Consider the following 27101-nt stretch of genomic DNA (forward strand, 5'->3'; position numbering starts at 1 on the left):
TCTCAGATGCCATGTTCTCATGTCTTTCACGATGATTGCATAAAAAAATGGCTGCAGCAAAGCTATTATTGTCCCATTTGCCGATTTGAGATGCCAGTTGATTAAGACTAAGATTATAGGAGTTTGTGTTATTGTTTATCCTTCATTTGTAATCTAATGCATGAAGGAATTGGATTTTATTACTCGTAAATGGGTTTAAAAGGTTTAAGTTATTACAGCAACGAGAATATCATCAAATTTGTATCTATCTGTATTTCAAAGTTGTTCTCTGAATTGGATCTCAAATATATAGGTTACTCTGAGCATATTGGTCATACTCGGACTCATGCTCATGCACTCTTCCACTTTTTTCTCCCATAATTCTCTAAATACGTAATAAATAAAATGTAAGTATAAATAAGAAGATAAATAGGAAATATCACAAATGATGGTTAACGGGGGATATTATTATAAAGTAAGATTCTGGCAGTACTGGTGGAAAGCGGGATGGATGTAGGGATTTGGATGACTAGAGCTTTGACAGAAATAACTTGAGAGCTTGAGAGCATTAGCAATGACATGGTTGCAGCTAATGAATCATCAATCAAGGAGATGATAGAAAGAGTCAAAGTAGAAGCTGCAGAAGAAGACTGCATGCTATGTCTGGAGGAACTCAAGGTCGGATTTGAAGCTTCTCAAATTCAATGTTCTCATGTCTTTCACGGTGGTTGCATGGAAAAATGGCTGCAGCAAAGCTATTATTGTCCCATTTGCCGATTTGAGATGCCAGTTGATTAAGACTAAGATTATAGGAGTTTGTGTTATTGTTTATCCTTCATTTGTAATCTAATGCATGAAGGAATTGGATTTTATTACTCGTAAATGGGTTTAAAAGGTTTAAGTTATTACAGCAACGAGAATATCATCAAATTTGTATCTATCTGTATTTCAAAGTTGTTCTCTGAATTGGATCTCAAATATATAGGTTACTCTGAGCATATTGGTCATACTCGGACTCATGCTCATGCACTCTTCCACTTTTTTCTCCCATAATTCTCTAAATACGTAATAAATAAAATGTAAGTATAAATAAGAAGATAAATAGGGGGAAATATCACAAATGATGGTTAACGGGGGATATTATTATAAAGTAAGATTCTGGCAGTACTGGTGGAAAGCGGGATGGATGTAGGGATTTGGATGACTAGAGCTTTGACAGAAATAACTTGAGAGCTTGAGAGCATTAGCAATGACATGGTTGCAGCTAATGAATCATCAATCAAGGAGATGATAGAAAGAGTCAAAGTAGAAGCTGCAGAAGAAGACTGCATGCTATGTCTGGAGGAACTCAAGGTCGGTTTTGAAGCTTCTCAAATTCAATGTTCTCATGTCTTTCACGGTGGTTGCATGGAAAAATGGGTGTGGAGAGCTGTAACTTCTTTTCTTGCGATTTCTTTCTTACCAAACAAAGTCATGTTTAATAGCCTGCTTTCGTTGCTTACAAAAATAGTGATGCTGGGGTGCATGCCCCATATGATTGGCCAAAGAAATGTTAAAGCCTTGATTCTTTCAGTCTCTGTTTTGGTAGCCATTGAAATTTTCAACTCACTCAACATCCTCTCTCAAGTAGGAACCTTATTTGCAATGCCACCTTGGGGGAAACTATAAAAACATTTTCTAAAAGAAGAGAGCTAAGATTGACAAAATGACCTTCAAATTTCAATAAAAATATGCAATTGATGATGCGAATTACAAATTATAACAGCGAACAACAAAACCCACCTTGTAACTTTAACTGAGTCCTACAATTTTTCCTCTATTTTAAAATCTAGACCCTAAATCATCTAACCGCCAAATCCATACAAAGTCCTACCCTGCCTCTTCAGTGCATAAACCACATCCATGGCAGTCACCGTCTTTCTCCTGGCGTGTTCGGTGTATGTGACCGCATCGCGAATGACGTTCTCCAAGAAGATCTTGAGAACTCCACGGGTTTCCTCGTAGATTAAGCCGCTGATACGCTTCACTCCTCCCCTACGGGCAAGGCGTCGAATTGCCGGCTTTGTGATGCCCTGGATGTTGTCGCGGAGGACCTTACGGTGGCGCTTAGCTCCTCCCTTGCCAAGACCCTTGCCACCCTTTCCTCTTCCTGACATCTTCGATATCCAACCAGAATTAAGAGACGAACGATTTGGATGATAAAATCGGAAATTTGAGGAGCGAAACTAAATTGCGAGGTATTTTATAGCGGGAAACGGAGAGTTTTGTGCTTCGATAGTGATCCGTGGGTTGAGCATGAAGATGAATAAAAACCGTTGATTATTCATAATGAAGGGTTCAGGTGAAGAAAAGTATTGGCGCGGATCGATGACATGGATTATTACCAGTTACTTTAAGCCTTTTTTTTGGGGGGTTAAATCCAAGAAGCGTCCTCAAACTATTATTCAGATTCTAAATTAGTTGCCAAATTTTAAATGGGTTTTCAATTGAGTACTCGAAGTATGAATATTGTATCAGTCATGTCTTTTTTTATTAGACTAGTCGTTAATTTAAGTGTTAAATATTAGTTTTAATCTGACATAGAATATATTTTAGCCGTTGATTACTCATAATGGAGGGTTCAAACTAGAGGTGATCATGGGTTGGGCTAGCTGGCCCGGCCCGACGATCCGTCCGAAAAATAGGAGGTTCGGGTAAAAATATAGGTCCGAAATATGGGTTTGGATAAAAAATGAGGCCCGTTTAAAAAACGGGCCGGGCCTCGGGCAAAATTTTTTGGCCCGATCCCGGTCCGGCCCGAATTATATATTAAATATTTTTTTATTTCTAATCAAATATATATTTTCTTTTGGGCCGGGCTTGAACAAATTTTTAGGCCCATATTTTGGGCCGGGCCCAGGCCTAAAATTTTATTTAGACCTGGCTCGAACCCAGCCCGGCCCGGCCCATGATCACCTCTAGTTCAGACGAATAGAAGTATCTACATGGATGGATAAATGATGCAGATTATGAGGAGTTAGTTTTAGGGTAACATACAAAAATATCACTTAACTATTAACTTTTTCGCACTAATCTTTTAAAATTAAATATTTTAATCATTAAATTATTTATACAGACCATTAAATTAAAATTAAAATTTATATATATAATTATCTCAAATTAAAATTTAATGGGTGTATCAAAATTCAAATGTAAATTTAAGATGTTATCCTATTTTCAAGGATTTTATTTTCAGAAACAAATGAAACACTCAATTCTACTTTCCATTTATGCAGAAGTTTTGGCATATATCATTTGTTCTTATGCATTTGTCCGAAATAAAGCTTTAAAAATAATAATTGATAAAAAAGAAGGGATGAAGCGAGAAAAAAAATTTTAGGATCGGAATTAAATTGTATAACATTATGAGAACTAAAATGTAATTTTAACATTTAGTTAGGTAAATTATAAATTTATCATATACTAACTTTAAAAATTTATAAATTTTAAGGAGTCAAAACATAAATTTGCTAATTTAGTGGGGCCTGCCAACCCCACACCACCACCCTTGGATAAAGGGGTGAGCATTCGATCGAATTAAGAGAAAATTTTCAAATTAATTGAGTTGATGCGTCTCATCTTGATTTCAGCCAAGTAAAATTAAGTTGCTCGAGTTAAATTTAAAAAATTAAACATGTCAAATTAAAATATTATCACAATATAATTAATTTCATGTTGGAACACGTAAATTTGAAACCATGTATATTTGAAAGTTTTTCAAAGCATGTTAGGGGACAAGTTGATTGAGAGGACAATTTGAAAATTCAGACTAATTATTTTTAAAATTATTTTAATCTCCCATTTTAAATTTAATTATTTTGTGTAAGATATTAGGTGCATTTCTTTTTCAAATGTGTAATTTACACGAACAAGGGCTAAGCGTAAAATTTATTTAGGAGGGTCGAAATTAAATTGTAATTTTTATAATTGTAAAAGTGTAATTTCACCATTTTAATAGTCTATATTTTTATCTTTTAAAGAATTAAATTAGTTTTTATTATTTATAGGATCAAAATGTAATTTTATCTTTACTAATTTAAAATTTTATAGACCCAAATGAAAATTTTTCTATTTTCAGCCCTCTACACGAACACTAATATACTTCTACATTTTATATAAGGATCAATAAAGGGATCAGCCGAAATACTTAAACTAATTAATGGCAAAACAAAGAATAAAAAAAAAATTATGTACGGATATGCATGACATGCTAAATTTATGGAAGAAAAAGATGGCCGTCTTAAAACACAAATCCTTCTCTTTTTCTTGCTCAGCTGTTAATGGATTGGGTAATTGGTTTAGACTCGGAGGACCGTCTAAAATATGGGAGGATTTGGGTAAAAATATTAGATTTGAAAAATAGGTTTAGGCAAAAAAATTAGGCACTTTTAAAACATGGGTTAGGCTCGGGCTTGAACATTCAAGGCCCGAGCCTAGCCCGACCCGTTTTAAATTTATAATACATTAAAAAAATAAACTTATACTAAATATATAATACTACTCTAATGTAAACATTAAAAAAATGTTAAGATAACTATATAAAAATTTTCAATAAATAAAAAAAATGTAATATTAATAAATATTAAAATAAAACAATATAAATATATATTATTTAAATTTAAAAAATAATTTGGACGGGCCTAAAATTAGTTTGAGTTAGTCTTTTGCAAATATGAGCGGATTTGAGCAAAATTTTAGGCCCAAATTTTGGGTCAGTCGGGCTTGAGCAAGCATAAAGGATGTTAATATTATGTTTAGACCCGACCCATGAACATCTCTACTTCACAAGGATTGAAAAAACAAATTTAGATAAGTTGAAAAGTTAAATAGCTAAATAATAATTGATTTTTACTCATTGCTAAATAGAGGTGCTCATGGGCCGGGCCCATAAAAATCAGCCCGAGTCCTAGGCCCGGGCCAGGTCCGGGCCGAAATATGGGCCTGAAATTTTGTCCAGGGCCGGCCCGGCCCATTTTTTAAATAAACATCAAAAAAAATTTAGAAAATTAAAAAAAGTATTTTAAAAATATTTTAAAATATTTTTAAAAATAAAAAATAAAAATATTTATTATATTCAGCCTAGGCCAAAAAAATGGTGCCCGACTCATTTTTTTTCCCAAACCCATATTTCGGGCCTATATTTTTATCCAAACCCTCCCATATTTCGGACGGCCGTCAGGCCCATGAACACCTCTATTGCTGAACTAGGATTTGTAATTTCTAGTTGAAGTGAGATTTTTTATACCGCCTTATAAATATATTACTATAAGAATTGGAAATCCTCATACACGTTGTGAATAGTAAATTAAAGCTTTATTTCTCCCCCAAGTTTCTTCAATGGCATTGGCTTCAAATTCTTACCGGTGTAATTTAATTTCTCACCATGTGCACCATCATGGAATTATGTTTCAAACTCATCATATATCTCGTCTCGTCAACTATTGACATCAATCTCTTCCATCATGATTCTATAACAAGCTATTACACCAATTGTTTCTCTTCATTTTGGTCTTATTGTCTTGCAAAACCGCAACAGGCTTCGTGAACTTCTTGTTTCGACATTTGCAAGGCTCGGAATCAACATGCGTTTTGCTTCTTACAACACCCTTGTTCAAGGAATCGTGGAATGCGGACTTGGAATTGCGAATAGGACGCTAAATAGTGGATCTTATTGCAAAGTGGTGTACTTACATTCAGCGATACAAGCATCGCTGGTAGAATCCGAGATCAACCGAGGGACTTTGATGACAACAGCTTTGGCTGAATCAACCTCTGAGCTTGAGAGCATTAACTATGGCATGGTTGCCGCTACCTAATCATCGATGAAGGAGATGCCAAAGGGAGTCAAAGTAGAGGATGGAGATGAAGAAGACTGCATGCCATCTCTTCTCATGCATTTCATGGTGATTGCATCGAAAAATGGTTGGTGCAAAGTCATTATTGTCCCATTTGTCGATTTGAGAAGCAAACTGACTAGGCTTAAGATTAAACAACTTTGTCTTCGTTTTATCCTTCATTTGTTTCTTATTCAAATTAGGATAAACTATCAAAATAGTCACTTGCCTCATGTTACATTTTAGTCACTTATGTTTGAAATGTTACGTTATAGCCACTTACATTATTATGTTGTAACATTTTAGTCACTAAGCCGTTAATTATTGTTAGCGGTGTAACGTTAAGCTGACGTGGTACTTTAAATCATCCTTTCAAAATTAAATTTTAGGTTAAATTCTACAATTGGTCCCTATATTTTTTTCATTTTGAGCAATTTAATTTTTTTCTTTTATTCTTTTAACTTTCCTTTTTTTTTCTTTATTTTCCATTCTCTTATGTTTCTCCCTCTGTTTTCCTCCCTTCTTCATTTCTTTTAATGTAGTTTTTCTATATTTTCCATTTGTTAAAACTAGTCCACAAGCTTGCCTCACTCCAAAAAATTAAATTGTTCAAAAAAATAAAAGTATAGGGACTAGTTTTAGCAAATGAAAACATAGAAAAACTACGTTAAAAGAAATAAAGAAAAGAAGAAAACAGAGGGAGAAGCAAAAAATAATGGAAAATAAAGAAAAAATGAAAATCAAAAGAACATAAAAGAAAAAATTAAATTACTCAAAGCGAAAAAACCATGGGGTCGATTATATAAATTAACCTAAAATATTTTATTGAAATGATGATTTAACATGCCATGTTAGCTTATCATTACACGATTAAGGACAATTCAATAACTAAAATGTTATAACGCGATAATTTAAGTAAATAAAATGTAACCTAAAATAAATAAATAAAGGTGAATATTTTGATAGTTTATCCTTCAAATTAATTAATACTTAACCACGATTAATAGTCTTTTTGTTTTACTTTTTTTTTCTTGCACTTTCCTCCTTACCAAACATAGTAAAACTCATGTTTTTCATCCATAAATTTATGACAGTCACCGTAATTCCCGGTTCCAAGACAAGGCCCTTTTTTATTGTCCATTTCCTACATATTTTACCTTATCTCTTGCACTAAATTTTAAACTCTTTCCTTTTTTCTTCAATATCTCTTCAATTCTCCATCTTCATATCGACATATGTTGGTGAATTGAGAGATACAAGAAGAGAAAATCAAAAGAAGGGATATCGTTTCATTTTTCAACAATGGAAAACGGTGGGATCTTACTTGAGAAACGAGTTATCGACATTTACGAAACCAATAAGCCGAAACCGCCCACCACCAGGCTTCAAAAGCATGCCCCGGCACCTCTTCAGCTCAGTCAGATGAAGCCCAACACCACTGTTATCGAAAAAGGGGCAACACCAATCCCATTGCTTACACCGTTGGCTTCTTCGCCGAGTCCGTTTTCGGAGACGCAAGAATCCGTGTTTCCGATCGATGATCACATGGAACCTGTGGTACAAGCACCGATGGGGACCGCGATCGGGTGGCGAAATCTTCCAGTCGGATCGGGATACGCAGAACCTTCCACATTGTTCTTTTTGTTTCAAAATAAATTTCTCCTTGTCAATGATGCACAGTGATGCTTTTTTTTTTGTTCTGCATCTGTACATCATATGATTCTGTATATCTTTGTTTGATGTTTTTCTTCCCCATGATAGCAAGCTTTCTTTGGGTGGTTTGTTGTTTCCTGTTCTAAGTACTTTTCTTTTTTTTTGTGTCTGATCTGTCAGATTTTCTACTCGTTTTAACTTTTGATCCGATTTTCATACCTCATGCTTTCAGGACGAAGTAAGAAAATTTTTTAAATGGCCGAGATTGAGTTATATATTATTACTAGAGTTAAAATATAATTTTATTTTTAGTTTATATTTTACGGTTTTCAAAAGGACTAAATTAAAATTTTATTATATTTGGATTTAACTATAATTTTATCATATATTAACTTAAAACTTTGTAAATTTCAGAAGTCTAAAGCCACAATTTTTTATTTTAAGGGGTTAAGGCCCCTGCTTGCCCCTCCATTCGCCCCTATCTACTTTGATTCCGCCTAAAACCCGATTTTATTAAGAAATCTTAGTGGTATTGCACCACAAGCAACAACTACCTGAACCCTTACTTGAGTCGGGACGAGGATAGAGAACATTTGTTCAAATCTAGTGAGTGATGGTTAAGGGTGTAATCGAGTTGAGCCGAGTTTGATTAGTGGCAAGCTTGAGCTTGATTATGCTCATTTATAACTTTTAGTACTCAAGCTCAAACTCCAACACGATTAAGCTTGTATATGTTTATATCACAATGAAAAATTCAACTAGACTCATGAACAGTTTGAATTGAATATTAAAATACTTAAATTTAACTCAATTGATAATTCGAACCTCTGTTAATAATTACGAAATCAAAAATTAACTTCTTTTGGATCAAATTTGAATAATTTATCAGCAACGTCTGCTAGTGATGGTTTATGGGATGTGATTAAAGTATAAATTGTGAATTAATAATTAATTTATGATGATTAATTTTATTCTTTAAGAAATTATATATTCCTTAAAAGCTACTGTACAAGACATTGAGAAAAATTAAAGAAAATTAAGGTGGTCCAAATCATAAATACTCCAATATTCCCAATCATGAAATTTCAACATTATCAACCCTACCAAAGTTACAACTTGGCTATCATGAGCAATTATTGATGGAATATAAATATTTAAATCTGAATCTAAATTATTATTTTTTGAACATTTTCATTATAAGTTTTGATGATATCTGTTCTTTTTAACATAATGTCTAGAATTATTCATAATCCTTCTCCAACCCATAAATAAGAGGATAATGCGCTTCAGTGTATTCGAGCACACATCCTCCTACATTGGCAACAATGCTCATACCAATGAAGTTAAGACTCAATTGACTGAATCCAAACCATTTAAATTATCTATCGGATGTTTAAATCTATTAAAACTTCATATTTATTAAATTAATTTTTTTAATTTAAAACGTATAACAATTCAAATTCTTTATATGCCAAGTAAATTGAATTTGAACATTCCAATTCAGATACTTATGTTAAAAGTTTCATTCAATTCTATTGTTAAAAACTGATATTTGTATATCAAAATGAAGTACACGTGACACTGTCTGGTTATTTTACCATCCAAACCAGTTTTTAACAATAAAAATAGATATAGACGAACTTGCTCTTTGATCTAACTTATAAGGACTAAATAACTATTTTTTAAGTAAACGGGACAAAACACAATCTAACTCCTACTACAAGGGACTCCATAGAATACTTAGAACCTTTGATTTCAATGGGGAAAAAACTTCTCCTATCCTTCTCAATTTCTAAATTGAGCAAATTGATCCCTAACGGAGTAATTTAATGCCAATAAATTTGAAAGAGCAACTAAGGACAATTAATCACGATGTTAATGTCTTTCATCAATTATACATAATTTTTATCGGTATAACAATAAATTTAACACTTAATGTTTATATATTTTATTTATTTGGTTTTAATTCTAAAAAAATCAATAAATTATATTTATACAAATATTATAGACTAAATTTATTAAATCGAGAATAAGTTGAGAGAAGGTATAAACCTTTGAGAGTTAAAACAAGAAATAATAATGCAAATACACAAACTTACAATGGAATACTTTTTTTTTTTGAAAAGCTTCAAGGAAGCTTTTACAGTTTACACAGATTTCCATAAATTAAAGAACACCAAAGATTAAAAATTCATCAACAAAATATAATCAAAAACCCAATTGCATACAAGGAAAAAGGTTATAAATACCAATTATGATCACATCATTACCAAAGACCAAAAACTATACATACATACATATATATAATAGCTGCTTTCAATAGTATATATCAGCCACCACCGTCTCCGCCGCCACCTCCTCCATGAGAACTACCACAACCACTTCCTTCCATGGCTGCAGCAGTAGTAGCACCCACCATTACAACAGCCGCCGCCGTCGCCACGGCAGCATCATTGCTGGCTGTGGTAACAGTAGGAGCTCCTTGATAGCTCCCATCGTTACCTTCTTCTATGTCTCTCTTTTTCTTCTTCTTTTTTCCACTTCGTTTAGCTTTTGTTTTGTAAGAAGAAGAACTGTCTGAATAATCTTCTTTCTCTGAGCTTGCTGGGATGCAAAAACAAAAGCTTTTTCTGTATTTCATGGCTGCCACCCCCCCCCCCAAAAAAAAAAAATCAGCTGAGTATACGCTAGCTTCAGCAAGAATATATATATATATATATATATATATCACAAAAAACACCTCAATCATTATTATTAACTAGCTTTTGGTTCCTTAATTAATAAGTATTTCCCCTCCACCACCTTTTTCCTATTTTTTCTTCTCTTTCTAGTCCTGCTAATATATATAGGATTAATTTACTTGACGTCCCCAAGTTATGACTCATATTAAAAATTAGTTTAGAAGCTTTAAAATGTTCTAATTGAATCCTTAAAGTATGGGTATAGTTTTAATCATGTTTTTCTATCCGTCTACTTGTGAGCTTGACATTAAACATGAGGTTGAATTTAAAACACGTACGTGTGTAAAGGTATTCATAGTCTAGGTTTGGATCGGGTTCATGCATGGTGTCGAAACCATACATAGTTGCCTACGCCTGACCAGGTTCAAAGTATGGACCTTGAATTTTGTCCTTGCCCATTTATATTTGTAAATAGCTAACTTAAGTTAAGTTCATTTTAGTTCGTTCATGAGAAAAAAAAATGTAACATATTATAAACTCAAAAATGATTTGGGTTGGGCCAATAAATGGACCAAAATTTATTATCCAATCTCATTTTTCAGACTTAATATTTTGTCGAGATCCTCCCAATACTTCAGGCGGACCTTCGAGCTTGACCGAGCAATTTAGCCATTGAGTAGCTCTAATTGTATGGACAAGTTAGATTTAATAAGTTGAAAATAATAACCTTCCTAAATTTAATGATATTGTCTTTTCTATAACACGTCAAATCTAAATTGTTCAGGTCAGAAGTACACACATGTTTCAAATTTGATTTACCTGTTTTAAATATACTTCAGAATAGAACCGAATTGTCATTTAGTGCATCGACTAACGTTAGCATGATGGAAGAAGTTGATTAATATGCTACTCGATAATTTGAGGACTCAATTAGAATATTTTAAGATTAGGTATCAATTCAAAATCTAAACCATAATTTAAGAATGTTTTATGAGATTAATCCTTATATTATCTCAAGCATTATTTAATTAGTGATATTTAAAACAACAAATGAAAAGAGAAAATGCTAAGCTGTAAAGCTTTGGAAAGTGGGATGCCATATCATTGAAACTAAAGTTTGAGATTCCTTTTCTAAGGTAGAAATTAACTTTATAATAATTACTTTAATATAATTCTTTTTATACTTCCTACTTAACTTTACTATCATTGTTTAAAAATTTCATAAACTATTTAAAAATTTTCATTCAAGTCACTAAACCATTCAGAAATTTTTATTTAAAAACTAAACTATTAAGTTTTTTTTTTTTTAAGTTTGACTAGCAAATTCCAAGCACCGATTCAACAATCAATATAGTGAGTCAATGCCCATCAACAAGTTAATCTAATGATCAATGTCAAAGATCAAAAGGAAAACTGTTTAAATTTTGATCCGCAGATTTACGACATTCAAGCTATTTCATGAAAATAAAACTGAACTATAGAGAAAACAAGGGAAAAGAACTTTTAGTTGGTGCAAGAAAAGAAAATCATACAATAATTTTAATAGTACAATAACTTAAATAAAAACTTTCAAACTAGTTCAATGACTATTTTGTAATATTTCGAAATTAAGTAAACTTACTATTAGTTTAGTGACTTTGGTGTAGTTTATCCATGAAATTAGATCAATAATTATTACAGTAACAAACGAGAGAAAATTCTAATGCCCATGAAATTAAATAAATATTTTACAGCTAATGAAAGTTCAGACATCAACCATTAACATATCCTCAAATAACTGTATTAACTGTAACAAAAACAAGATTCCAATGTCCATAGAAATGGTGGAATGATCTGTGAGATTTATCCCACATCGGATTAAGCTGTTGTCGGATCATTAATCACACCCAAGAAATCATCCTTTATGGTTCCAATACAAAACTGCAATACACAGAAAAGGAAATCATTATTTTTAGACAAAACATATTCGAGCATGCAACGCTCGTAGGATGAAACACGACAGAAATATGAAGTAAAAGATTTCAAACAAGTGCATATAATGTATGCTCACAAAGTTGCCTACGTGTTCAAATCTCCGATATCTTCAATCTCACCGTAGACAGATGTGAGTTTCGAGACCGATAACGTGGGTTTTAGATCATACGGACAAATAAGTATCGATAACCACAAAGAAACTTGAATGCCAATGCAGCCTATTGAAATGGATAACTTGTTTAACAGTCACAAATGCAACTTATACCGACTGTTGGCCAGTTCCGATAATCAGTCAATAGATACGACTATGTTGTCTGACATGGGTGTATTCAAGAATCCGAGCACTATAGCTAGCAATTCCAAGTGAGAGCTTAAAAGACTCTACGGTTGGCATCTAAGTGACTCGAGTCTTTAAATTGTCGAGATTGTGATTCACAGCACAAATAATTATAGGAACTATAAGTGAGATAATAATGAAGAGGAAGAAAGGGTCAGGTTTTTATACTATTTCAGTAGCATCTACTCGAGTTCCAATTATCTTCAAGCGAACTTCACTGTCCTTTTGAATCTTAACCTGAAAAAACATCGATGAAAAGGTCGAAAATGAAATTTCCACAAAAAGAAAATTTCCTTTGCCATAAAATCAAACTTAAGCATACCGATCCATCAGATGTAGTATAATTTGGCATATCTCCGGATTGGAACTCCATATCATCCGGAATCAACTGAATAAAGAACACAATTTTCATTACACAACGAAATCTGAGTAACATATGACAAAAGCTTAAATGACGATGAAACTTCACTACAATTAACGAGTAACATAAGAAATTATGGTACTGACTTACAGAAGTTCTCTAGATTCAATTTTAAGTCGTTTGTGAAACATATCCGAGTAGGCATGGTTAACAAATGAAGCTAGTTCTTCGGAAAAAGTATTATGAATGCCCTTGTACTAGGAGTTTAATTACATTTTGCCCTCTCTACTAAAAAAATGAGCAAATTAAACCCTTGTATGTTAGATCAAAGGACAAATTGGTCATTTCTGAAAAAAATCATCCGTTTGTACTGTTAAAAAATGGTGTGGTTGATGGAATAACTAAACAGTAACACAGTAACATGTGGCATGCCACATATACCTCAAGTTGAGGTACAATGATTAATTTTTAACAATGGAAATAGATGAAATTTTTAACAGAATGACCAGTTTCCTCTTTAACATACAGGGACTAATTTGCCCATTTTTTGAGCATGTGGGGCCAAATACAATCCAACTCCTGGTATAGGAGCCTCCATGATACTTTTACCCTAGTTTGTCATCCCTCACGCATTAATCTTAAAGACATGGAATCTCGAAAAATGAAACTCATATTCTTTCATATGTTGTCAACCGGAACAGAAAACGAATAATTTCAATCCTCCAAATGCAATTTGCTTAATAAAGTCTCTAACTTCATCTCAACATACAGAACATATCATTGATCGAATAGTATTTCAAACCTCGGAAACAACATATAGTAATACAATCAAAGCGAAAGATTATAGCAGCATTTGCTCGAAACTGTTCTAGCCAGATACCAAGATTTTTAACAAGACTTACATGGTTCGAAACAAAAATTTGAACAGGCCCGGTTTCGGCAAAGAACCCCATCTGTATGGAAACCATAAAATCTAGTTACAACCATAAACACAACATGGTAGAAATCAAATAATGAAAACAGGCCCAAGAAAGAAAGAAAAAAAAAACATGCCTTGTTCACCATAGTAACAGCAGCTTCCAAGATTTCCCCTTTAAATGGTCTGAAAACAACACATTGATACTTCACAGGGAATGTCACAAACCCGGTCCCATCTCGAATCAAACCTTTCCCAACGTTTTCGATACCCGTTATTGCCACCACAAAACCATGTCTACCACTGTAAACAAATAGTAAAGCTAACAATTTCAGCCATTTTTAACCCCAAACTTAAAACTCAAGCTCAACCCAATAAGCGACACTTCGAAGACTTCTCCAAAAAAAGCCGAACTCGCTCAACAAGGTTATTTCAATCAATCAATCAAGGTTAAATTGAGATATTAGTTCATGTACTTTGCAAAATTTGTTGATTTAGTCTCTATACTTTAATTTGGTTACTTTTAATCCCTGTACTTTTCAATTTTTAAAATTTGAGTCCTCACCAGGCGTATTGTCATATGTGTAATGCCATGTTAGATTGTTATTTCCACATATTACTCACTAAAAATCCAGTTAATTGATTAACAACAATCATTTACATCACTGAATTTTCAAATTTTGGAAAGAATAGGGCTTATAATGATCTAATTAAAGAATATGGACTAAATCTACAACTGTACGCATAATACAACACTAGTAATTGAATTTAACCAAATGGAACAGCACTAAAATTTCAATTTTTGAAAAGTGAATACAGTGAATGAAATTAAAACAAAACTTTCGCCAAGTACAAGGACTAATAGCAGAATTTAACCATCAATCAATCTATTAGAGATCTATTTGCACTCAACCAAGTTATGCAAAAAAGAAGCTAAAACCTAGTTTAATTTTTATATTTTCTATCTATTTAAGATATAGAATTCTCAAGAAAATTTAAGCGAATAAACTCAATTGGGTTTTTGTTTTTATACATAAAAGAAAACCCAAAACAATTATTTTTTTTCTGTCACAACATTTATGAAATGGTAAAAGAAGAAACCTGCAAGTGCCCTCGACATCTTTCATGAGCTTGGATACGAGGTTTTCCCGTAGGTTACGACCGAAGTGGCGTGGATGCAATTGCATGTTCCTCTCTAATACTATGTGAAAAAACATGTTTGTTTTTTTAATTTAACTTTGTCCTCTTCTCGAACCGATCAAGAATCACAGTTTCTTGCCCTGTCGAGAAAACAAGATTAAAAGAGGTTGAAGGTGAAAGCTGGTCGGGGTTAAGTGGATGTTTTTATAATTATTTGTGTTTTATTTCTTTGGGCTCAAAGAAAAGGCTTCAGTTTTCAAGCCAGGAGCTTGGGCTGCTTACTTATTTATTGGGTTCTCATTTCACAATAAGTTTAGCCTTTTTTTTGTCTTTTAGGTCAGACTTTCCAACTCTCCATTTCCAATCTTGAGTCAAGACAGTACGAGTCTTCGAGGGATGACGCCTTCGCCTTCAAATCCACCTCCACGAAAGAGGTGTTGCGCATGTATTTTTGCTTAAAAACTCAACACCAAAGTGCTTCATGGTTCATATGTAAACGCCAGCTAGCTTCGGAGAGCATGGCGAGATTGTTAAATGTTGCCTTCCTCAAATTTTCGAAGAAATACACACGTGACAATTAACTAATGTTTAATTTGGATGAGCGATGTATTTAACTTTGGTAAGGTTAAAAACATCGGTTGTGGTGAGATTAATTATTGTAGTGATAAGATTGAATATTGTAGCTACGAGATTAAAAACAACGGTGAAAATAAGAAAATGATTATTAATGATTAGATTAAAAATGATATCTAATAAAAAAATTTAAATTATTACTTTTATAAAATTATTAAAAATGTGTGAGTTTATAAATTCATTTAATAAAATATTAAAATGTAAATTTATAATAAAACATTGTTTTTTCTTTAACCATCAACTTGGTTTTTTTACTTTTTTTTATTCAATTTATTAATAAATGAAAATAGACAAAAAAAGAAAAAGAAGATGTAAGTTGCGTTTACAGCTTTGAATTTTCAACTGAGCATAAATAGAGCAGTGAAAATTTTGAGGTGTGGCATGATCTATTCTCTTCCACTGCACTAAAATTAGCCACTACCGCTTGGTTTAAATTAGGTGACACAAAAAGCTTCGACTTGTCTAAATTAACAAATAATCCCGAAGTTGAACTGACTTCTTGTAAGCATGAATGTATAACTTTCACTTGTTTCGTCGAAGCCTTTGCGAAAAGTAAGAGGTCATCTATGAAAGAATTGTGAGATTTAGAAGGTTCTCAGTGCCCACTAATTTTTTATCCAAACATCAAATTATGTCAAATTAAGATAAATATATTAAATCTCGAATTTTAACATAACAGACGATCAAACCATAATTATTACCAATTATTCAATGTATTTGACTAGATAATTTCATTTAATTAAAAATAATTGTATTCATATTTATCATTAAAATATATTTTTTATTGTTCTCAAAAATTGTATAGTAAAAACCAGATTGAAGATCGAATCATTCAAACCCCTTGTTCCCAATTTAAATAATTCAATTGTCATGACAAATTAAATGAAAAACTCAAATTAAAAAAATTATTAGAAATTCGAAACCTAGTTTAATCAGTTAAACCATTGGTTTATTGTATTTGTTTTTTTTAATGATTTACCGGTTCACATAGATTTAGGGTAAGTTTAGATGGGCAGTGCGTTTATCTGCGGTTAGTGTAAAAACAGCGGTGGCGGTGAGATTAGACACTGTAGCGTGAGACAAAAAGTAAACGCAACGCACCCAATCGCCCATCCAAACTCACGCTTACTCTATATCAATTTTTATCCCACTAATCAATTAACCATCAATTTATTCAATTAGTTGCCGTTGGTATTACCTCCCTTAATTCAACTATGTTCGCGAATTGGTGTGTTTGGATATGATCCTTTAGTGAGTATTGAAAAAAAATTAAATTAATTGAATTTAAAAATTTACTGATTCCTCTTTTATCAACTAAACTTAAATTAGAAAATTTATGATTCAAATATTAAGATATTTTTAAATATTATGTATTATATATTTGGCTTAATAATAAATTTAGCCACTAACGTTTGTATGTTTTGTCAAAATGACCTTAATTATTTTTTTAGCCTTATTTGGCCACCAACCTTTGTTTTTTTTAACTTTCTTTTTCTAATGATTTAATGAATAAATTCAAGGTTTAAACTTTTCTTTTCCTTTAAAAGGTTTCAAATTTTATAAATTTGTCTACTAAGAAGATTTTCTATTGAATTAAAATTTTAAATAATTACATTTATTTTATTTAAATTAAGAGTTATTTTTAATTTATTGTATTATTTATTTTATTATTTTTCACATGTAATTATCTTATTAAGTTATCTAAATAATAAATTACATCTAATTAAAATATTCCACATATAAAATTCCACATCATCCCGTTAATTTTTTAATGGCACTTTCATTAAATTTGTTAGAAAAAGTAAATTGAAAAAAGAACAAAAGTTGATGACCAAAAAGAATCAAAAATACAATTAGCGTTATTTTAACAAAACATACAAACATTAAGACCAAATTTGCCATTAAACCTATATATTTTTCCAAATATTAAGATTTTTTAGATTTTATATTTTCATTATCATTTATATATTTTTTAAAAACATAAAATTATATAATTTTAAAAGCCAATTTTTTTTAAACAATGAATTTGTTTTTTTTTTAAATTGATAGCGACCCAATAAGTACTTTTACAAAAGTAAAAAGTACCTAAACAAGCAATTTTAGTTAATCATTTTTAGTTATTTGAATTATAAAATTCAATTCACTCGAATTTAAAAATAAATAAATTATTAAATTATTAAGAAAACCAAATAATAACTCAAATAACTTTATACATCATATCAAAATAAAGTTTTGCTTAATGTTCAAAACATCACTACCATCATCATGGAAGAGGGAAACCTTGCTATTTAAATGAAAAGAATGCTGACCAATATGTGACATACCAAATTTACAAACCTCAATTTTATTTTGGTTGGATCAAACTACTTTGTCCATCAACATCTCTGCTTCGACATGACTTTTATATATATATTAAGCTAATATTCATATCCATATAAAAGATATCAATGTAACAGACATTTTAAGAAAATAAAATAAAAATCCAAGTGACATAGTTTTTTTTTTTTTTTAAATTTCCATTTGAATGAACAAGACAAGTTTACAGAAAGATTAACAGGTGTTTGAATTTAGACAAAAGGTCTATTTTGTGCCTTTCAATTCTCCTAACCACGACTAAAAGTAGGCACACTTTTATTAAAGTTAGTGACTGATCAAATAAAACAAATTAAACCTTTCTTTTTTTTCCTAAAAGCAACTTCCAAACCCAACTTTCAATCTTCCACTTTTGAAGAAAACATGTCGATTTAAAAAAATAACAAAACAAAAAAATGCAGACCTTTCCAAGCTACTAACAACATGGTTTTGTTTAAAATATCACAATCAAGTAAAAAGTAAGTACAAGAAATGATATAACCAATTACCTTTTTTTAAGTAGAACAGCATGCTGTCTTAGTGTTCCCCGATTCATCACCCACGTTAATAGTGGTTCCTTGACCAGGAATCGAGGCACTAGCAGCGGCTTCCTGTGCCGCCAATGCCTTTTTGCTTACAATATGATAGATCTCGTTCAATATGGTTTGGAATGCTTTCTCGATGTTGGTGGCTTCCAATGCCGATGTTTCGAGGAAAGAAAGCCCTTCCTTCTCGGCCAGAGCATGACCGTCTTCTTCGGAAACGGATCTAAGATGGTTCAAGTCGGACTTGTTACCGGCCATCATGAGGACGATGTTGGAATCCGCATGGTCCCTTAATTCACGTAGCCACCTCTGGACATTATCAAAGGTTTGCCTCTTGGTTATGTCATAGACAAGAAGTGCACCAACAGCTCCTCTGTAGTAAGCACTAGTGATAGCTCGATACCTCTCTTGACCAGCCGTATCCCATATCTGTGCTTTGACAGTCTTTCCCTCCACCTATATCATGATAATGAATTGAAATTAATAGAAAAATACAAAGCAATAGTTTACCAGTCTCCATTAACAAGATTACTAGTTAACAAAGAATCAAAAGATTTAATATATCTAATATAACAGGTTGGCAAATGAAAGAAAATGTTAATTATATCATGGGCCCATGAACAACAACATTATACTTAACTCCCTATTAATAAGAATGGGAATAAGACAGCAACATAACAGCTTGGATTATTATTGTAATAACTTCATTTTCAATTCAATAAAATGATGTCTACACAGAGAGGGGGAAAAAGACGGAGACAGATGTTTTCTCATATGCTATATGACTTAGGTGAGTGTTAGATATATATATAAGTTCGAGACAAGCATACATGTATGATATATTTGGAGCATCATAATTGATAACCCATACATAGTCGTCGAACACAGATTCTTTAGAGAAAATGAAGAGCCCGAGTAACATAGTTTTTCTCATTAACAAAAAAACCATCTATCTTTGCAACAAAATAAACAATATAGTAAGAAAAAATGTTTTGAATTAATCAAATCTTCAAGCTTTCTTAAATGTAGAAGTTGTTACGGAATCAGATTACAACTCTTTACATACTAAATATTTTACTAAGTATAAGAATCCACAGTAAACTTGATCATGCAAAAATATTTTTCCAGAAACTAAATCAGATGATAAGTAAAGTACACTTCAAAATATCAAAATAGGTAAAATCTAGAAACTTCAAGGTCACGAAGAATTCACAGTAGACTTGATCATGCAAATTTCGTTTTCCGGACTCTAAATCAGATCACAAGTAGTCAAATACACTTTAAAATATCAAAGATGAAGAGAATTATCAGGTAAAATTCTAGAAACTTCCACAACAACTGATTTTCAGCAAGGAATTAAAAAAAATATCACGAAGAATTAACAGTGAACTTGATCATGCAAATATTTTTTCCGGAAACTAAATCAGATCCTAAGTAGTCAAAAACACTTTAAAATATGGAAGCCGAAGAGAAATATGAAGTTAAATTCTAGAAACTTCAAGAAACAATTAATTTTCAGCAGAGAATACAAATTTTTTTTAAAAAAAGAACACGAACATGAATCAAAGAGTTGTCGATTGAATAGATGAAAAAACCTGGACAGTTCTCGTAGCGAACTCGACGCCGATAGTGGATTTAGATTCCAAACAAAACTCGTTTCTCGTGAACCTAGAGAGAATATTCGATTTTCCAACTCCAGAATCGCCGATCAACACGATCTTGAAAAGGTAATCGTACTCGTGATCTACTCTATGCGCCATTTCGTCCTCTCTATCACTGTCTATAAATCTCTTCCCTCTCAAACCTGCAAGATCCAAAAAAATTCAAACAAAACAAAAAAAAGTTAAAACGAAGAAAAGAAAAAGAGAGAAATATTGAAGCGATTGAAAAAACTTACCCGAAGTGGATAGATCGAGAAGAGAAAATTTTTCAAAAAATGGAAGAAAATTCGATAATTTTGTGAAAATAAAAAGAGGGACAAGCCGGGAGAGGGCTTTGATTTTTGATTTTTTTTTGAAACGGGGGCAAGGATTAAATTTTGAATTAGAATATACATTCTGTTTTTATTGGTTGAGATGAAACGGAGTCGTTTAAATGGCAATTGTGTGAAAAAGACGAATTTTAAAGGTAAAAAATTAATAGGCTGGCATGGCAGATGATTTTGCAGTGACAGTGGATGTAATGTTAGCATGTCTCTCCCAAATCCTTGAAATTTGTCATTTTCTTGAGGTTTAATCCAATGCGGTCACATCTACCGGTCTCCATGAGCTTTCTCGATGTAAAATTTTCATAAGTTACTTGAATTCAAATAATTTTTAAAAAAATTTTCTTTAATATTTATTGACTCAAACTCAATGGTTTATATTTTATATTAAAATTCAAAATTTAAATACAAACTCAGATTCGAACTTGTTAAACGTTTTTTTTCTTAAATGGTGATGTTTGTCATTTATATAATATCAGTGTTGTTCATTAATATAATGTATTAGATAGGTTCCATGTATACTTAACAAATGTTTTTTTTGCACAATCTCATATGCGACTTCACAGAAGAATATAAATAACTATCATGCGAGATCGATAGAAACCGACCTGTCCGACCCGAACCCATTTAGTAACAACTATCGTAACAGAAGTTATTACCATTTTATATTTATAGAGCTTACCATTGTGAATGTGGGATGCCGTTTGATTGAATCATGGCCGGTTTCATGTTGTTGATGGTAGCCGTCCGATTGGATGAATTTTGGTCAAAGATAGAATGGTTGGATTTAGAATATAAAAAGAAAAATTCATTTTCTAAACGTCATATTAATTCGTGGGTTTATTTAAAATCATGTGATAGATGACACCAAGATGCTTCTATTATATGATTGGGTAATAATCATACTTTTAATTGGTCAATATGTAAATCATCTTTTGGTAGAAAAGATGGAACCATTTTATCTCACAAATCTTATTTAAAATAAAGAGCACACACCAAGATTCATTTATAAAAATACGGATTTTAGTTCAGCTGGTATTATTATTGCAATAATTTGAAAATATAAATTCAAACATATTTAGACGTTTTAGAGATCGAGTGAGGGCAAAGTTAGAAATTTTATTTAGAAGGGATGGATAAGATTATAAAATTTAGCCTAAAGCTAAAAATATTGTATTAAAAATACCTAAGTTAAATTACTAATTTTTGAAAAAGGCTAAAATTATAATTTTCTTCGTTTAATCAGAGGTTAAAAGGACTAAATTCAATTTTTTTAATTTTAGGAAGAGCTATAAAGCAAATTTCCCATTACTTTATTAGAAGTGGAAGAAAAGTGAGGTTCCACTATTTTAAACTTAAAACACTTTCAACTCTATAGATGGTCGAGATTTTAATGAATTTAAAATTGAATATGAAGATAAAATAGTCAAACTTGAAATAAATTAGTTGAAAATTATAAAATTTAGAAGAATGCGGATGATGAGATTTGAACAAAAGTTAACGTAATGACTGATAATGAATAATTCAAAAATAGAGGATTAATTTGAACAAATAAAATTAGAATGATTAAATTTACATAAATTGATAAGTATGGAGACTATCTAGTGATTTTACGAGATGAACTTAATTGAATATGATGTGAGTGAGGTAGTATGTTCACCTGATCTGTTGCACCTTAAAAATCTAGAATCGTTGTATTTAAATAGTGAATTGGGTACAAAATCATAATGGTACCTTTTTGCTAAATTTTATGTAAGTCAATTTAATTTAACTCAAATCTAAAATAATTGAAATAACTCGAAGTAATTTGATAATTAGAAATGATTCTAACTTAAAGAACCCAAATTGACTCAACTTGAACAAGTGAGTATGATGGGTTTTGGTATTTCTACCCCTTTGGGCCAACAAACAGTGAAAACCCAAAACTTAACATCTTTAAAGACCAACTGATTTTTTCACATGTTAGAGTTATGGTTTTATTGAGAAGAGGTCAAACCTTTTTGGAGAAGCTTTTGAAGTTCAATGGGAATTGATAGACCCTTAAATGGAACAAAATTGTTCTTAATCGGGATTTTGTCTCCTAACTCTAGAGAGTTTCTGAGTGATTAAAACAACATGTTCAATAGAGCAGAAGCATCTTATTGGATTGGACCATACGTGACGCACGATCATTTTGATCAAGTGGTAGCATAAATGTCCATTGATGCCAAATAAGTAGTGATGAAGTTAGAGGACTGGTACTCAGCCTTGGCCCCCAAAAGTGGTAGAATTGCTTAGAGTCCTTTTACAAATTGTAAGAATACAAATGAGTAAAGTGATAAAATCTCATTTTAGCCCCCAAACATTTATAATTTACTTTTGGCCCCTCCAAAAGAATATCTAATTTCACCCCTGTATATAAGGGCATATATACAAACCCTATCAAGCATAGATACTCATGTTCCTTTGATAGGCAGCCATGCCCTATGTATGGTCTGATCCGACAAGATACTCTCGTTCTACAGAGCCAAAATCTCAAGCACTTTTCTCTACATTGTCAGAAGACAGAACTTACTATCAAACAACATTTCAACAATTTAAAGGAGGAATGTCAGAAGATTCCTCGTATTGAATAAAGTCCGCCTTCCTAAAAACCTGACTCCCATAAACCAAGAACCCAACAGCATACCCACCAACCGAAGCTAAAAGAACACCAACGTTAAACGACATGACAGCCAACATCACTAAGTAAGCCAAAGCCACCCTGGTTGCATACATAAGTGTCTGCAAAAGCCCTGCAACGACATGATTGGTCCCTTGCTTGATAAACTTTGTGTGGGAAAGTCGTTCCACCATGAATGAAAGAAGAAACACCCAAATTAACCCAAAGAAATAAGAACAGAAGCTTCCACCTGACCATCCTGGGAATATATCCTCTGTGTTTTTGCCCCAAAATAATGTTAAGTGTCCCATCTTCATGTTCTTTGGGTTTGCTTATGGTTTCTTTGGTGGACTCAATTGAAAGCAAATTTAAAAAGGGGATCCCGCTCATGATTTTGTACTACCATTGCTAGCTTTGGTACATCATTATAAAGTGCTTATCACTAAGTAATATCACTGTTTTCTAAAGTTTTCTCACATTTTTTTAAGGTTAGTGTTATTATCGGAATGTAATAGAGTGGAGCTGAATTTGAATAATAATAAGTTCGAGTTCATTCAAATATTAAAATTTAAGTTTGAACTTGGTTTGGGACTCAATCGAGCTATCTGAGCTCAAGTTTGTTTATCAAATTTTTTACTCAAGCTCATATTATAGTTAAATTAAAATTGATAAGAGTAAAATGTACTTTCATAATATAAAAATACATTAAAATAAAAATCTCAATTAAGCCAACGAGCCATTTGAATAGAATATTACAATGCCTAATTTTAACTCAATCTATAGATAGTGAATCAAATTTGAGTTTTTTCTAAGTTGAGCTTGAATAACTTGAGAGCACTAGTATCACATTTATAACTCTAAGTAAAACCAATGACAAGTCCCAAATATTTTGGGGACTAGAATTGAATACAAAATTTCGTAAGAGTTAAAATGGTAAATTTATCATTTTATTAACTTAAAATTTTACACTTAAAAAATTAAACTATAAAATTATTTTTAAGCCAAAATAAAATTTTAATTTTAAAATAACAAAATATAAATTTACCCTTATATTAATTTAAAATTTCATTTTTTTGAAAGTAGAATTTCATAAAAACTACGTTATAAATTTGTATATTTTTGGGTGGAGTCCCTTAACTGCATGGGGCCGCCACTCGATACAACAACAGTGGACCTGCATGGAAAATTATAAAAAGTTGTGCAAGTGATTACAAATGTCGAATTCTAATTTGCTGGATCACATTTAAATGCAATGAATCTAATGTCCACTAGAGTTGCCAGCTAGTGAGAGAAAAAAAAAAAAAAAGAACCTTGGACTATTATCATTGTACTGCACTTTGTAATTTAGGGATTTGCAGTACAAACACATTTGAGGAATTTAGAAAAACAGGCTGTAGATATTGATTTGGGTTAATGTAATTTTGGTCCTAACTTAGTAACTAAATTCATTTTAGTACACTATAAATTTGAGTTAGTTCCACCATTGATCCCTAAACTGTAACATTCATGACCATGCAATTAAATGTTACTGTGTGCACTAAAATCACCAAAACTTTTACAGACCAGAAGGCCGTGCGGCCTATTTCACATGGGTTTAGCTCTCGCAAACGGTTTGGTGACATGGTTGTGTGGTTCATCATACACCGGTTTAGTTTTCGCACATGATCAGGGGACACGACCGTGTGACCCCTATTTGTAGATTTTTCTTACCTTTTTAATTTAGTTTCAATTTGATCCCTAATAGTTGCTAGCTTAATTTTAACCTTCTGTAAGCTCTCGATATTAAACCAAAATTTATTGAAACACATGTTAATTTGATTGTTCATGAAATGTATAATAATTAATTGAGACTTAAGTTATAATTTGTTTGTAAATGGTTTGTATTTGTTTCTGACATTCTATTACTCGGGTTCGGCGACCGGACTGGGTAAAAGGTGTTACATTTATTGGTATCAAATTGATCTCTAAATTTTAAAACATTCTAATTACATCCCAATCTATCAAGCTTATATCAATAAGGTCCTTCTATTATTAAAATTATTAATTTAACCATTAACAAATGAATACCTTAAAAATTTGATTTTGAGATTTTCAGAACTTTTACAAAAGTTTTATGAACCGATTCAAATCTTATATGGCATAGTTTAATGATTTAACCATTTATCATTTGTTGTAACTGATCGGCATTGTTACAACCTTAAATCAGCAGCCTTATGAACTGATGCAGCCCAGCTCCAACAGCTCGCAACAAAGTCCTCCGTACTGCTGTGTTTTTGCCGGAAAACGACAGCATTCCGCTGCTTCCAAAGACGTCAACAAACAATTGCAAACAGAACCTCCCACGGAACATTCAACAAACTAACATGGGTCACATTGGGAATCTTATTCGTAAGCCAAAAGCTTAACTCCCCTCTGAAGAACGCTCCATGCAAACTATTTGGTACCACACGGAGGGCAAGAAGCATCGTCACTAAATCCCCTTCGACATCTTTCAAAACTAGTAAGAACCCTCTCCTTGTACAGAAGCCACAAAAAGTGCTTGACTCTAAAAGGTGCCCGTAGCTTCCATAAATGCTTCCAATGCTCTTCCTTAGACTCCAAAGAACCTGCTACAAGATGTTTGTAAGCTGTCGATACAGAGAATTGCCCCATAGCTGTCCATCGTCAAATACATCTGTCCGGCCCTGCTGTCTCACTTGGAGGAGGAATAAAGGTGATCCACAAGAACGTTGAATCCCACCTCCAATTCCCCAACGAGTCAACAACATTACTAACACGCAAGTCCTCTATACCGGCCACCATACCAGGAAAAAGATCACTTAAAGGCCCCACATCCGGAACCCATGTATCCATCCAAAACTGCACGCACCTCTCAGTCCGTAGCGACCAACAAATATTTGCTTCGAAATTGTGCCCATACCCTCGAGAGTGATCGCCAAATATACAAACTGCAACCTGGTTTCGCAGTCGAAACAGGGCAACCATTCCCAAATCTGTATTTGTAGCGAAGAACTTGTACCCAAAGATCATTCTCTTTAGTAAGCAAAGCAATACATAGCTTATACAAAAAAAGACTTATTCTGCACCTCCAATCCTCGAATACCAAGACCACCGTTCTCCACCGGTTGATAGCAAGATTCCCACTTAATTAAAGATACCTTGCATGCCGTATTAGTCGTCCCCCAAATAAACTGCCAAGCTAGCTTCTCTATCTCATGAGAAACCTTAATAGGCAACAACATGATCTTCATGAAATAATAGGGTATGGCTAAAAGAACCGACTTAGCTAAAGTAACACGACCAGCCAAAGCCAACAACTTAGCGTGGTACGCATTTAGCTTTCTTCTCACTTTATCAATCACAAATTGAAAGGTGTTACAAGTCACCTTTTTATGAAATAAAGGCATCCCCATAGATTCCAAGTCATCAACCCTATTGAAGCCCATAATACCACCTAGTCCATTTGCTTCCGCAGTTCCGACATTCGAGGAAAAGAAAATAGAAGTCTTTTGAGCATTCACTTTATGCCCAGAAAAGTAGCTGGATCGACGGACAATAGCACTAACTAAATTGGCTTGGGCAACAAAGGCCTCACAAAATAACACTAAATCATCTATGAAAAAGAGATGGGAAATCAAAGGACCCACCCTTCGAGATAACCGAATTGGCTTCAATTGACGACTTTCCACAGCAGCTTGAATGAGATGCCCCAAACAGTTCATACATAAGACAAAAAAAATGGATACAAAGGGTCCCCTTATTGCCTCGAGTAGGCACAAAAGTTTTTGATAACTCACCGTTCCACAGAATCTGCATGATGAGGAAAGATAGTGCATGATGACAGAAATAATACTTGAAGGCAAACCAACATCCACCAAAGTATCTTCCATAATATCCCGCCAAATGCAATCATAAGTCTTCTTTAAATCAACTTTAATCGTTATCCATCCTGTTGCGCCCTTACATTTAAACATGGAGTGGACAACCTCTTGTGCAATGATAATGTTATCTGTGATACATCAACCCATCACA

General features: G+C 32.5%; 4 protein-coding genes across 4 annotated transcripts; 1 reads left to right on the forward strand and 3 right to left on the reverse strand.

Annotated features, from left to right (window-relative positions):
* Nucleotides 1–1676: 1676 nt before the first annotated feature.
* On the reverse strand, nt 1677–2202 carry LOC105789982 (histone H4). The gene has a single exon (XM_012617345.2). It carries the CDS (start codon nt 2133–2135, stop codon nt 1824–1826), a length of 312 nt encoding a protein of 103 aa, XP_012472799.1. The 5' UTR covers nt 2136–2202; the 3' UTR covers nt 1677–1823.
* Nucleotides 2203–7015: 4813 nt separating this feature from the next.
* Nucleotides 7016–7710, forward strand: LOC105793496 (uncharacterized). The gene has a single exon (XM_012622402.2). It carries the CDS (start codon nt 7155–7157, stop codon nt 7533–7535), a length of 381 nt encoding a protein of 126 aa, XP_012477856.1. The 5' UTR covers nt 7016–7154; the 3' UTR covers nt 7536–7710.
* A 4164-nt stretch (nt 7711–11874) lies between these two features.
* On the reverse strand, nt 11875–15103 carry LOC105789983 (DNA-directed RNA polymerase II subunit RPB7). Its single transcript, XM_012617346.2, has 6 exons — nt 14876–15103; nt 13912–14077; nt 13761–13811; nt 12820–12885; nt 12666–12734; nt 11875–12106 (listed from the first exon to the last, which is right to left on the reverse strand). Exons 1-6 carry the CDS (start codon nt 14989–14991, stop codon nt 12044–12046), a joined length of 531 nt encoding a protein of 176 aa, XP_012472800.1. The 5' UTR covers nt 14992–15103; the 3' UTR covers nt 11875–12043.
* A 2919-nt stretch (nt 15104–18022) lies between these two features.
* Nucleotides 18023–20488, reverse strand: LOC105789985 (ras-related protein Rab11C). Its single transcript, XM_012617347.2, has 3 exons — nt 20342–20488; nt 20040–20248; nt 18023–18900 (listed from the first exon to the last, which is right to left on the reverse strand). Exons 2-3 carry the CDS (start codon nt 20202–20204, stop codon nt 18415–18417), a joined length of 651 nt encoding a protein of 216 aa, XP_012472801.1. The 5' UTR covers nt 20205–20248; nt 20342–20488; the 3' UTR covers nt 18023–18414.
* Nucleotides 20489–27101: the final 6613 nt, after the last annotated feature.

This window comes from Gossypium raimondii, chromosome 8 (assembly GCF_025698545.1).
Source record: "Gossypium raimondii isolate GPD5lz chromosome 8, ASM2569854v1, whole genome shotgun sequence".
In the NCBI taxonomy this organism is placed as follows: domain Eukaryota; kingdom Viridiplantae; phylum Streptophyta; class Magnoliopsida; order Malvales; family Malvaceae; genus Gossypium; species Gossypium raimondii.

Excerpts from the sequence above, each read along its gene's own strand:
- LOC105793496 (XM_012622402.2), top strand. The coding sequence starts at position 7,155 with ATGGAAAACGGTGGGATCTTACTTGAGAAACGAGTTATCGACATTTAC.
- LOC105789983 (XM_012617346.2), bottom strand. The coding sequence starts at position 14,991 with ATGTTTTTTCACATAGTATTAGAGAGGAACATGCAATTGCATCCACGC. Across the intron at positions 12,886-13,760 it reads AAATTTTTGTTTCGAACCAT|TTGATTCCGGATGATATGGA; the intron begins GTAAGTCTTGTT and ends TTCTTTATTCAG. Across the intron at positions 12,735-12,819 it reads ATACTACATCTGATGGATCG|GTTAAGATTCAAAAGGACAG; the intron begins GTATGCTTAAGT and ends ATGTTTTTTCAG.
- LOC105789982 (XM_012617345.2), bottom strand. The coding sequence starts at position 2,135 with ATGTCAGGAAGAGGAAAGGGTGGCAAGGGTCTTGGCAAGGGAGGAGCT.
- LOC105789985 (XM_012617347.2), bottom strand. The coding sequence starts at position 20,204 with ATGGCGCATAGAGTAGATCACGAGTACGATTACCTTTTCAAGATCGTG. Across the intron at positions 18,901-20,039 it reads TCGCTACGAGAACTGTCCAG|GTGGAGGGAAAGACTGTCAA; the intron begins GTTTTTTCATCT and ends ATCATGATATAG.